A 12,915-nucleotide genomic window follows, 5' to 3' on the forward strand; every position below is an offset into this window, starting at 1 on the left:
AACAAGCAAGTCTTTTTGTAACTTTCCGTGTCCCCTCTTTAATTGAAACTAAGTATTCAGCTCAATAAAACTCAGAATGTATCTTCTTGCAGAGTTAGGTCAAATATTTACTGTATCCACAGTCAATGCGAGCTCAAATGTAGCAATCCTCGTTGATCTGACAGTCCGTTCCCATGAGAGTTCAAAACAAAGTCTTTTTTTAAATTCCCAGAAGATCCCCAGAAGAAATACAGTCACTTTCTTAGCTTCCCCTGCAGGGGAGTTCTCTCTTTTAGTGCTTAGAGTTAAAGTTTCACGATCCACATTAAAGTAATAGCACAAAAAGGTCTTTGCTTTGATCTTTTACAAAGCGGAAAGGCGGACTTCCTGTTTACACCTTTCCGCTTCGGAGCCCAAATTCACTTATTTTTTGTTCTCAAAATCCAAGTTTCTTAAATCCCCCTACTCACGGATGTTCTCTTTTAAAGCTGAATTTCACAGGAAAAAGGTCAGCGCTCTCCGGCAACAGCTACGCGGCTTCGCTCTGTAGATGCAGCAATCGACCCGTAGCACCGCGCCGCTCCCGCTGCACACCAGAACCCCTTTCGGGGCTCCCTCGCAAAAACGGGGGGCGCAAAAGGTGCCTGCTGGGTCCCACGCTCGCAGGCTCTTTCTGCCTGCGATTTCAAATCGGGTCCCCGCTTCGTCGTAGCGGAACAGACCCACTTTCTACAGGGCTTCTCCTCCTACTCAGAAGGAGACCGCCATTGCCGTTGGCGCCGCCTCCGGAAGTCTTTATTCGAGGCTTCTTGCCCTGCCAGACAAATCTAGAGATATCTCTCTGCCACTTCTTGAAGCAATCCATTTTGTCCAAAATTTGCAATGTTTGGAACAAAAACAGCATCCTTGGCAGTACATTCATTTTTATCGCAGCAATTCGGCCTAGCAATGATAACTTCAAGTTTGACCATATTTCTAAATCCTTTTTCACTTCCATCCAGCATTTTTCATAATTATCCTTAAATAAATTCACATTCTTGGGAGTCATATTAACCCCTAAATATTTCACTTTCTGGCCATGTCAGTTTCCTTCTTCCCACCCACCCTCTGGAATACTTGACAGCCTAGTCTCTCTCTGTGTGTAAGTAATCTGTAGGAAAGTTGAACAGGGACCATCTCCCAGCTGTCCCAAGCCTCTTCCGCCCTCCTTAGCTCTGCCCTTTTATCTGCGCTGGGAGTAGTTGGCTGGTCCGCTGCTGCAGTCTCCTCCTTCTCTCTTTCATTTAGATGATGGCAAGCCCCCCAACCCACACCTGGGTCCCCCGGAGGAGAGGCTCGCCTTGTACGCTCTGCAGAAGCAAGGCCTGGTCCCCGAGCATGTAGAGACGAGACGGCTGTACAGCCCCTTGCAACCGGACATCGAGCAGGTAAGACCCGGGTGGGAGAGGCAGTGGTGAGTCTCAGGGTGCAGCTGCCATCATCTTGAAAGCCCTTCTGTGTCAGGCCAGAGGGGGAAATCACACCCCCAAATAGCCAGATGAAAGATGGAATGCAGTAGGGATATGATACGATAATCTTTATTGTTATTGTCCCATACAGAACAACGAAATTGAAAAAATCTACAGCAGACATTCAAAAACCAGCAAGCCTGCTATCCCAGCTATCCCAGCCTGGTTAACCCCCTAAAAATACACCATAATTAAAGGCAATATACTCCCAGAGAGACTACCTTAAAGGTAAAGGGACCCCTGACGTTAGGTCCAGTCACGGACGACTCTGGGGTTGCGGCGCTCATCTTGCTTTACTGGCCGAAGGAGCCGGCGTACAGCTTCCAGGTCATGTGGCCAGCATGACTAAGCTGCTTCTGGCAAATCAGAGCAGCACACGGAAACGCCATTTACCTTCCCGCCAGAGCGGTACCTATTTATCTACTTGCACTTTGACTGCTTTCAAACTGCTAGGTGGGCAGGAGCTGGGACTGAGCAACGGGAGCTCACCCCGTCTGATTGGCAAGTCCTAGGCTCTGTGGTTTAACCCACAGCGCCACCTGTGTCCCTATCATTGTCCCATACAGAACAACAAAATTGAAAAAATCTACATCAGACATACAAAAACCAACAAGCTTGCTATCCCAGCCTGGTTAACCCCCTAAAAATACCCCATAATTAAATGCAATATACTCCCAAAGAGAGTACCTTACACTGCGTTTAAAACCAAAATCGCATTTGGATAAAAACTGTTTCTCAGGTGGCTAGTCCTAGTCTTTATAACCCTGGACCTTCTTCCAGAAGGCAAAAACTAAAAGAGATCATTTCCGGGGTGCGCATTATCCTGAACTATCTCTGCAGCTTTCTTATGACACCTGGAAGCATAGATTTGATCCAAGGTGGGAAGAATGCACCCAATTACCTTATTTTTTGCTCTATAAGACTCACTTTTTCCCTCCTAAAAAGTAAGGGGAAATGTGTGTGCATCTTATGGAGCGAATGCAGGCTGTGCAGCTATCCCAGAAGCCAGAACAGCAAGAGGGATTGCTGCTTTCACTGCACAGCGATCCTTCTTGCTGTTCTGGCTTCTGAGATTCAGAATATTTTTTTTTCTTGTTTTTCTCCTCCTAAAACTAGGTGCGTCTTGTGGTCTGGTGCATCTTATAGAGCGAAAAATGCAGTATTCTCTCCGCAGTCTTTACAACTCTGGACAGCATTGTTTTTCCCTTGACTGTGCAGCTCCCAAACTACACACAGGACAAAGATTTACATCAGCAGTTCCCAAACGTTTGGGGCCACCATCTCGTTCGTTCCATGAACTCATACATAGCGCCCCTTCTGTGCCCAAAGTTATTGGGCTCTGTCTGTCTAGATTTCACTTTGTATTCCCGAGAGGTGATGCACTGAGGGCCTACTGCACAAGGAAACAAAACCCAAAGCATCCCTGCAGCTGTCACAATCAACACCAGCTGGGGAATCCGAACACATGCCTTTATCTTCCCTCTCCAGGTTTGTCTTTTCCCCGGAAATAGCCAACTTCCAGAAGGAACCCCTTGCCCCCTTTCGGTCAATTCCTCTCTCCAGAAGCAGGGAGATGGAGCAGGGCTGTCTGAGCTCCCGGAACGAACTCTCCCTGCCTCACAGCCTCTTTTCTCATTGCAGGGGAAAATCCAGATGTGGGTTGATGTGTTTCCCAAATCCTTGGGGCCGCCCGGGCCCCCATTCAACGTGACCCCACGGAAAGCAAAGAGGTAATACAGACTCCTATTTGCCTTTGTCATACACTCACACCCACACCACGAAATCACAAGAATTGCCCTGCTGGACAAACAGAAATGTCCTGCGATTCCTTCATTTCGGGGGGTTGGACTAGATGACCCTCAGGGTACCCCATTCCAGTTCTACAATTATATGATTCTATGAGTATATTTAATCCCCTATCAAAGCTATCCAAGATGGCAGCTGGTCTGTGGCTGCATACAAACCGTGCATTGAAAAACCCTCCAAGGAGATTGAGGGCACAATATGTCATATGTGGTGGGGCTGCGCAAAAATTAAAAGCTTTTGGGGATATTATGTAAGAACAATTAAAGAAAATGTTCAAAGAAACATTTGTAAAAAACAAACAAACCAGAAGCCTTCCTTCTAGGTATTTTGTCAACAGATATCCCAGGTGATAAGAAAAGGATATTTTTATACGCAACAACAGCAGCAAGAATGTTGGTTGCCAGAGATTGGAAGGGAAAGAAAATCGCATTGAAGGAGGAATGGCAGATAAAAATGTTTGAGTATTTGGAACTTGCAAAAATGACAGAAATAATCAAAAGGTTACAAAAAAACCCCAAAAGTTTACAAATGAGTGGGAATGTTACAGAGGGTATTTTAAAAAAAACATTGTTCCCAGCTAAAATCTTTAGCATGCCTGGACTAATTTTTTGCAAATTACATGATTGATAAATATTGTATTGGATATAATATAGATGATGGTTAAGATGATAAAGGACGCAGTAAAAAGAAAAAAGAAAAGAAAAAAGGAATAAAGCAGGGAAAAGACCCGCAGTGAGATAGATGGAAGTCACCCTCAAAAAGTAGAAGACTATCTAATCATGATTTAAGGTCCTGAAGACATATGGTGTTGAAACTTTTTCATTAAGTATGGGTGTTTCTTCATGATTTTTTCGATGTGTTTTGTGTATCTTGTGTTGTTTTGAAGGTGAATGGAAGACTTGTAATATCTAATGAAATCAATAAAAAGCGTTGCAAAATAAATAAATAAAGCAAGCGCCCTCCAAGGAATCCTGTTTAAGGTGGTTCATTAAGGGTGCTGGGAACTGCAGCGCTGTGTGGGCCAAACTATAGTTCCCAGCATCCTTTGAGAGATGTGATTCCAGTGCAGGGTAGGTGACCATAGCCTAGGTGCACCCACTGAACCCAATCTCTTTCCCATTGGGTTTCAGGTTCTACCTGCGCTGCATTATCTGGAACGCCAAAGACGTCATCCTGGACGACCTCAGCATCACGGGGGAGAAGATGAGTGACATCTATGTCAAAGGGTAGGCCATCCTGCCGGGGCACAGGGGAGGTCCTGGAGATGGGCACCAGCCCCTTAGCATAAAGTTACCAGACGTCCCTGGTTCCCGGGGTCAGTCCCTGGATTTGCGAATCTGTCCCCAGACAAATTCTGTCCCCAGAATGTCCCCAGATTTGCAAATCTGTCCCCAGGATACGTGGCAGCAGCAGCCTCAGCAGCCCGGAGCCAGCCTGGTAACTCAGTTGGCTCTGGCTGGCTTCAGGAGCTGCTCACTGCTCACTGCCCGCTGCTGTTGTTGAGTCGTTTAGTTGTGTCTGACTCTTCATGACCCCCTGGACCAGAGCATGCCAGGCACTCCTGTCTTCCACTGCCTCCCGCAGTTTGGTGAAACTCATGCTGGTAGCTTCGAGAACACTGTCCCACCATCTCATCCTCTGTTGTCCCCTTCTCCTTGTGCCCTCCATCTTTCCCAACATCAGGGTCTTTTCCTGATCAGTCTTCTCTTCTCATGAGGTGGCCAAAGTCTTGGAACCTCAGCTTCAGGATCTGCCCTTCCAGTGAGCACGCAGGGCTGATTTCCTTCAGAATGGAGAGGTTTGATCTTCTTGCAGTCCATGGGACTCTCAAGAGTCTCCTCCAGCACCAGAATTCAAAAGCATCCTGTTGCTACTCAGCCTCAAAAAGAAAAGAAAAGAAAAAGTGTCCCCGGATTCATTGAAAGCAATCTGGTAACCATACCTTAGCATCTGCTTTAAAATAGACCCAGGTGCCTTTTGGCATGTCCACGTATCTTGCAGTCACTTGTCACAATGCTAAGGTTGCACCTGTGCCAGAAAATTTACCCCCCAAAATAGCAGGTGCTCCTCCTTCTCCTGTTTGAGTTCCAAGATGAAAAGGAAGCTGATTTTCTCTCCCACCCATAGAAATTGATAGGTTGCTCAAAACTAGGTGGAAGAGGTCTGTCCCCCAGTTTTTAATTTGCTTTTTGAGATGAAAATACCTAAAAAGTAAAATGTACGTGACAACAGCGGCAAGGATGCTACTAGTTCAGCGACCAAGGGGACCAAAACTTTGCTAAAGAATGGGAAAATTTTATAATTTATTTAGGAGACCGTTGCAAGCAGATGAAAACATTAGCAGGATTTTAATCTCACTTGGAATGCAACAAATACAATGGAAAATATGGCTGGATACAAAATCCAGGTGATGGAATCATATTGTAAATGTTGACAATAGGATCCATGGAGGGAACGGGGAAAGTCTTGAGGTTCAGAGTAATCTCTATATACGGATACACATTTGCTATAATTGTATATTTGTAAAATCAAATAAAAATGATTTCATAAAAAAAGGAAAATGTTCTACCCCTGTCAGCTTGGAGTTAGGAACAGCTGCTAATTTCAGGCTGTAGCTTGTCTGGCTGGCTACAGTCATACCTCGGGTTACAGATGCTTCAGGTTGTGCGTTTTTGGCTTGCGCACCACGCCGAACCCGGAAGTACCGGAACGGGTTACTTCCGGGTTTCAATGCTCATGCATGTGCAGAAGCGCTAAATTGAGCTTTGCGCATGTGCAGAAGTGCTGACTCGCAACCCGTGTGTGCACAGACGCAGCGCTGCAGGTTGCGAACGTGCCTCCCACACGGATCATGTTCGCAACCCAAGCGTCCACTGTATTTTGAACATGTCCCTGATTTGCAAAAAAGAGCCCACCTTCATCCTCACTTGCACAGGTGTTATGTACTTAGTTGAATAGGATCCAGAATGCAGCAGTCTGATTGATTCTAGGACAATAGAAACCAGAATGCAGCAGTCTGATTGGTCCTAGAACAATAGGATCCAGAATGCAGCAGTCTGATTGGTCCGCAGGAGCCACCGAATCCAACTCCAGGTGGAAGTGAATCCACACCCTGATTGGCCTACAGGAGAATCCCGGAATTAGCCAATCGTGTGGGGCCCATTGTGTAAATAATGTATATAAAGCAGACATTTCGGGGGAACTCCCATTCCTCACTACTATGAGCTGAATAAAGAGCATGAAATCCACTCTCAACTCCAAGTATCTTTCAACAAGCATTGAGCAGCCAGACCTGCTTGCTCCTTTTGCAGGTGGCTGGTCGGTTACGAAGAGAACAAGCAGAAGACGGATGTGCATTACCGGTCAATGGGAGGCGAAGGGAATTTCAACTGGAGGTTTGTCTTCCCCTTTGACTACCTCCCTGCCGAGCAGGTCTGCTGCGTCTCCAAGAAGGTGAGTGTTCCTGGACTAAAGGAAGCTCCATCTCCAGTCTCCATCTCTAGTCTCCTTCCCAGTCTCCTCACATGGGCAGACCAGTGGCAGAGTTTGGGGCTCTCAAATTTTAGCGGTACCCCATGTGATGCCAAAATTTGGTGCTCTCCCTCAGTCAGGTTGGCTTCTTCTTCTTCTTCTTCTTCTTCTTCTTATTATTATTATTATTTTATTATTATTAAACCAGGTGACAGCAAAAACTGCAAAAAAAATTAGCAGGGGCAATTAGAATAAGATCTATTACAGTGGTACCTTGGTTCTCGAATGGCTTAGTTGCTGAATAAATTGGCTCTCGAATCCCGAAAACCTGGAAGTAAGTGTTCTGGTTTTTGAACGCTTTTCAGAAGCCGAACATCCAATGCAGCTCCTGCAGCCAATCAGAAGCCGCAACTTGGTTTTGGAATGGTTTCGGGAGTTGAACGGACTCCTGGAACGGATTAAGTTTGAGAACCAAGGTACCACTGTATTTGATTATAGATGTAAACCTCCAAAATGTATTTTGTATAGTTAAGTTTTCACCTCTATCTTCAGTACACTTATTTCATTTCATTTCATTGCTATGGTTAGTGGCTAATGCAAATAAAGATTCTTCTGATCTGATATAACAGTAACAACATCAACAACAACAACAATAATAATTTATTTGTACCCTGCCCATCTACCTGGGTTGCTCATGCAATCCTGGCCCATCTTGCCCTGAGCAGGTCTTGTGTTCTGTCTGCTGCGGAAAACGTGGCCCGATCCACCCCACCCCCCAGCAAAAGCGACGGCTCTCCGAAAAAGCCTCTGAGCAAGCACCCCCCGCTGCACCAATATTATTGATTCCCCCTCCCCATGCGCCAGCCGTCGCTGGATGCAGGAAAGAAACAGCTTGTAAAAGGTTTTGCAAAGGTAGAAATAATGAGTGACAAGCTGGGCTCTGGAGGCGGGAGACGCATTCCTCTCCGGTGGGTTTTGATCTCGCCATGTGTCGTTTGAAGTCCAGCTTCATTACTTGCGGCCGTAAAAAAGAAGAAGAGAGAAATTTTTTTTTTGGGGGGGGGAGATGAGAAGCAAAGCGGCACAGGCTTGAAGTTCAAACCGAAACCCTCAGATGGAAAAGTGTTCTGCCGCAGCGGCACCTGCCATGAAGAGAGCCAGCTGGGGTGGCAGGCGAGGCCTCCAGGCGTCTTGGGCAAAGCAGCTGCGGAAGGAAAGGGCCCATGGGGTGGGGGCCTCCCTGAAAGGTGGCGCTGTGCCCTCGAAATGGATCTGGGCTTTCAGGGTGCTGTGCATCCAAGACATTTCCAAGCCCTCTGTATCTGGACCACACGTTAGATAAACATGATAGAAGAATCCTCTACGCCCCTTCGTTTTCTCATAGGACATGTAGTCGTGCCATCCAAATCTCAGGCCCTATCCCTACAGATCCAAAATACAGTGGTACTTCGGGTTACATACGCTTCATGTTACATACGCTTCAGGTTACAGACTCCGCTAACCCAGAAATATTACCTCGGGTTAAGAACTTTGCTTCAGGATGAGAACAGAAATCGTGCTCCGGCGGTGCGGTGGCAGCAGGAGGCCCCATTAGCTAAAGTCGTGCTTCAGGTTAAGAACAGTTTTAGGTTAAGAACAGACCTCCAGAACAAATTAAGTACATAACCAGAGGTACCACGTACCTGCATCTTTTAATCTAATCCACTCTTTTACCCACACCAAACACGCAGCTTCATAATACATCTGCATATGTGGAATCGCAAAGCCTCCTCTATCCTTCCCTCCTATGAGTATTTAATACTTGTACCTTGGTCTTTTCCCCCTGCCATACAAAATATCTAAGAATATATTTCTTCCATTGTTTGAAACAATTCGTGGCTCCTTGTATTCAGCCATGCCTTCCTGGGACTGAGCTACAGAATCATAGAATTGTAGCACTGGAAGGGACCCCGAGGGTCATCCAGTCCAACCCCCTTCAATGCAGGAATCTTAGCTCAAGCATCCAGGACAGATGGCCATCCAGGCTCTGCTCAAAAACCTCCAAGGAAGGAGAGACCACAACCTCCTTCATTTCTTCTGCCCCAAATCTCCCAGCGTTCAGCTTCCTTGGATGGCTGCAAGTCCTCGTGTTAAGAGAGAGGGAGAAAAGCTTTTCTCTTCCCACTTTCTCCCTGTCAGGCATCATTTTGTAAACTTCAGTCTATCATGTTGCCTCTTTCTCACCTTTTCTCTGAACTAAAAAGTCCCAAACGCGACCAACTTTCCTCATATGGGAGCTGCCCCACCCCCTTCATCATTTTGGACAATATCCTTTTTGAGGTGAGGCCAACAGAGCTTTACACAATATTCTATATGTGGTGGCACCATAGGTAAAGAGAAGAAGAAGAAGAAGAAGAAGAAGAAGAAGAAGAAGAAGAAGAAGAAGAAGAAGAAGAAGAAGAGTTTGGATTTGATATTCTGCTTTATCACTTCCCTAAGGAGTCTCAAGGGACTCAGGTGGCGCTGTGGGTTAAGTCGCAGAGGCTAGGACTTGCTGATCAGAAGGTCGGCGGTTCGAATCCCCGTGATGGGGTGAGCTCCCGTTGCTTGGTCCCTGCTCCTGCCAACCTAGCAGTTTGAAAGCATGTCAATGTGCAAGTAGATAAATAGGTACTGCTCTGGCGGGAAGGTAAAGGTGTTTCCGTGCACTGCTCTGGTTCGCCAGAAGCGGCTTAGTCCTGCTGGCCACATGACCCGGAAGCTGTATGCCGGCTCCCTCAGCCAGTAAAGAGAGAAGAAGTGAGTGGGGCTGAGAGACTTCAGAGAAGTGTGACATGCCCAAGGTCACCCAGCATCTACATGTGGAGGAGCAGGGAATCGAACCCAGTTCACCAGATTATGAATCCACCGCTCTTAAACACTGCACCACACTGTAAATGACCCCTGGATGGTTAAATCCAGTCAAAGGCGACGATGGGGTTGCGGCGCTCATCTCGCTTTCAGGCCGAGGGAGCTGGTGTTTGTCCACAGACAGCTTTCCAGGTCATGTGGCCAGCAGGACTAAACTGCTTCTGGTGCAACGGGACACCGTAATGGAAACAAGAGCACATGGAAATGCCGTTTACCTTTCCGCCGCAACGGTACCTATTTATCTACTTGCACTGGTGTGCTTTTGAACTGTTAGGTTGGCAGGAGCTGGGACAGAGTGATGGAAGCTCACCCGTCATGGGGATTCGAACCTCTGACCTTCCGATCGGCAAGCCCAAGAGGCTCAGTGGGTTAGACCACAGTGCCACTCGCATCTCATAGATTTATATAATGGCATTATGATATGGCCAAATTTGTTTTCTGTTTCTTTCCCAGTGCCCCCTGCTATGAGATTTGCCTTTTTCTCACAGATAATGGATATGTCCTTGAGTGATGAACAGGCATAGAGACCTGGTGTCTGCGGTCTCTGGCACAAGCCAGACCTCTCTGGGATGGTGTACTTGTGTCAAATGCCCAGCTCTCATGAGGTGTCACCTGAGCTGCTGGAAGCCGGTGTGTGTGTGATAGATAAGATAAAACTTTATTTGCATTAGCCAATGGCCATAGGAACGGTAAAACATTACAGTATATGCAGAAAAGGAAGTTTGATATAACAGCACAATTTAAAGTCCTGAATCAGCCATCAGTTAGTGGCCCTTATACTGTTTGCCCTTCTATGAACCTGGCGACCTTTGCTGTTATCTGCTCATTTTGATCTGATAGAAGAAAGGACATTGTGGCAGTGGTTGAGCGCCCTGGGATGGTTAGTACTAGTGGGGTGATGATCTCATTCCTCAGGTCTTTGTAGAGAGTACAAGACAGGAGGACATGTGCCGCTGTTTCGGTGTTACCGTCTCCACAGGGGCAAAGACATTTCTCATGCGGGATCTTTTGGAATTGACCCTCAAGTACCGCAGATGGCAAAACATCCAGTCTTGCAAGCGTAAAAGCACGTCTGTATTTTGGGATAATAAGTTTGTGCAAATATGGGGCCAGAGAATCAAAATGGAGAGGTGGAAAATGAACAAACGAAGGGCAGAATTTCCTTATAGTGGCCAGATTGTTCTGATGCTCAATATCTTTTAGACGTTGGCCAGTTAGACTGTTTGCTTTAGTAGGGCCCATAGTGAGTAACCAGTGTGTGTGTGGAGAGTGAATGAGCTCCCCCACCACCCAAGGGTGCTCCTGGCCCCAGCACATGAACGAACCCTGGGACTGAATCAGCGGCCAACATGGAATTCCAATCTGGATTTGCTCTGTTCCCCTTCTGGGCTCCACCCTCTCTCCAGATCATCGTTCCTCATTATTTTATTCCGAAGCGTCAAGCCAGGCTTGTAAACCCCCTCCTCCCGAAAGAAACGGAGCCAGGAAGCTCTTTCGGTGCGCACCTTGACTTTGGAGGTATTTGTAATTGTGCCTCGAAGCTGACACCTTGAGGTTAATCCTACGTGAGGCCGTTTCCCCCAGATGTTGCTCTGGAGGCCTCCTCTCGCCATTGTCTGAGGCGATGGGGCCCCCACTGGTCCTCTGGGGAGCTCATTACGAAGATGGATACTTTGTGTGCCTCCCTGGAATGTTCTCCCAGATGTTTGTTTTGAGCTGGTTTCATTCCGACCCCCACCAAAAAGAGAGATTTCGGTCCTCCCTGGCAGTGGAGAGGCTAGTTCTTCCACCCTGACCTCCTCGCAGGCTGCTACCCAGTTATCCGTGCCCCATAGCCTCAGGGGCCCTGTCCAATTTTGCAAGGTGATCTGGAGACTGCCCAGCGGGTGCAAAAGCCCCCACAGAGATGGGCAAACCACCCCACTGGAGAAGGAACCGGTGTCCCGCAATGATCTGGTTGGGTTCCTCCTTCATGTTCACTCTCTCCGGGACGTCCCCGTGCTGACAGTACGAAGTCAAGCAGAGCGCGTGGACCCCACTGACCCCAAAGTGAAACCCTTCATCACACAGCACAGAGTTAAATTATGGAACTCCCTCCCACAGGATGCAGGGTTGGCTTTCAGGAAGATGAGACAAATTCATGGAGGGCTATCAACGGTTACTGGCCAGGAATGCTCTGCTCTGCCTCCACAGCTGAAAGCGGCTTTCTGTATGCCTGTTGCGTGGCGAGTTCCTGCCCCCCCCCAGTGGAAATAAAGACACATGACACAATTATTAAGGTTAATGGGCTAAATAAGGCCACAACTTTATGTTGGCTGTTTGCAGTATGGTAGCGCTGCAGAGAGCTTGCTGGGGAGACCATGCATTAAAAAAAAAGGACTCAAAAATAACTTAAAGAAGGTTTTAATAAGAAAAACAAAAACTCTTTTTACACTAAATACATTAACAACCAAACCAGACCCAACCACCAACCCATCCTCCAGGGTAATGGGAGAGCTAGGTGCTGCTCCTTATATACTACACCCAAATGCTGACACACCTTAATCAAATACAACTCAGCAGCACCTGCTATGTTTCACAGCTGTAAAGCTGGGTCTCGTTATCTTGCTCTGGCCCCTTAAAGACATACACATCGGGTGGAACAATGATGAACCTTTACATTTAAAGAAACCATTCAACACTTTATTGGTTACAGGTAATGAGCGGTATTGGCTTAGGCATTGGTCCATTAGTCTGGGAAGGGTTAACCACCAGTAGGGGGAGTCCTGCTGTTGCCCATCAACTAGGAATTCCCCACATTGGGTCACCAATGTGGGGCGTGCCTTAGACCCTAACCTCCTCAGGCTTCAGACAGGGCCATGCCCTCCGGAATCCTTTATCAGACTACCCTTCAATATGCGGGGCAGGTGATGGCGCTTCCTCCTCTCTTCCAACTACAGAGCAATACCGGTGCCTAACCGGAAACAGGAAACAGGAGGGAAACAGGAACTGGAAACAGGTGGGAAACAGGAACAGCTGGTAGGTGGCAAAAGAGGGAGATCCCCGGCTGCGTCCTGCCTTAAATAGGGCAGGCCGATTGGCTGGCCAGGGGGTGACGTGGCTGGGGAGTCCTTCAATTGCGCGGAGGGGGCGTGAAGCCCGCAGCACCACCTCCTTTTGCAGGGCGGAAGTGGCTTTGCTGGAAACAGCAAGAGAGGAGAATGTTCCTCTGTTCAGATTCTGCATGCAAATCCTTTTGAGGCATCTGCTTTGCCACTGTGAG

At 47.3% G+C, this 12,915-nt stretch overlaps 1 protein-coding gene and 1 long non-coding RNA gene across 9 annotated transcripts in view; one reads left to right on the forward strand and one right to left on the reverse strand.

Moving 5' to 3' along the window:
* DYSF (dysferlin) overlaps positions 1 to 12,915 on the forward strand; it is a 223,052-nt gene that overhangs the window by 187,904 nt on the left and 22,233 nt on the right. For all 8 annotated transcript variants that reach the window (XM_083631547.1, XM_083631549.1, XM_083631552.1 and 5 more), the window contains 4 exons: positions 1,267 to 1,406; positions 3,129 to 3,217; positions 4,424 to 4,519; positions 6,605 to 6,746. In XM_083631547.1, coding sequence (XP_083487673.1) covers positions 1,267 to 1,406; positions 3,129 to 3,217; positions 4,424 to 4,519; positions 6,605 to 6,746 — 467 coding nt within the window. The remainder of the gene's footprint in view (positions 1 to 1,266; positions 1,407 to 3,128; positions 3,218 to 4,423; positions 4,520 to 6,604; positions 6,747 to 12,915) is intronic.
* The window catches only part of LOC310742595, a 143,981-nt gene that overhangs the window by 30,207 nt on the left and 100,859 nt on the right, over positions 1 to 12,915 (reverse strand). The window lies entirely within an intron of this gene.

Source organism: Podarcis filfolensis (genome assembly GCF_964270895.1).
Source record: "Podarcis filfolensis genome assembly, chromosome: 9".
NCBI lineage: Eukaryota > Metazoa > Chordata > Lepidosauria > Squamata > Lacertidae > Podarcis > Podarcis filfolensis.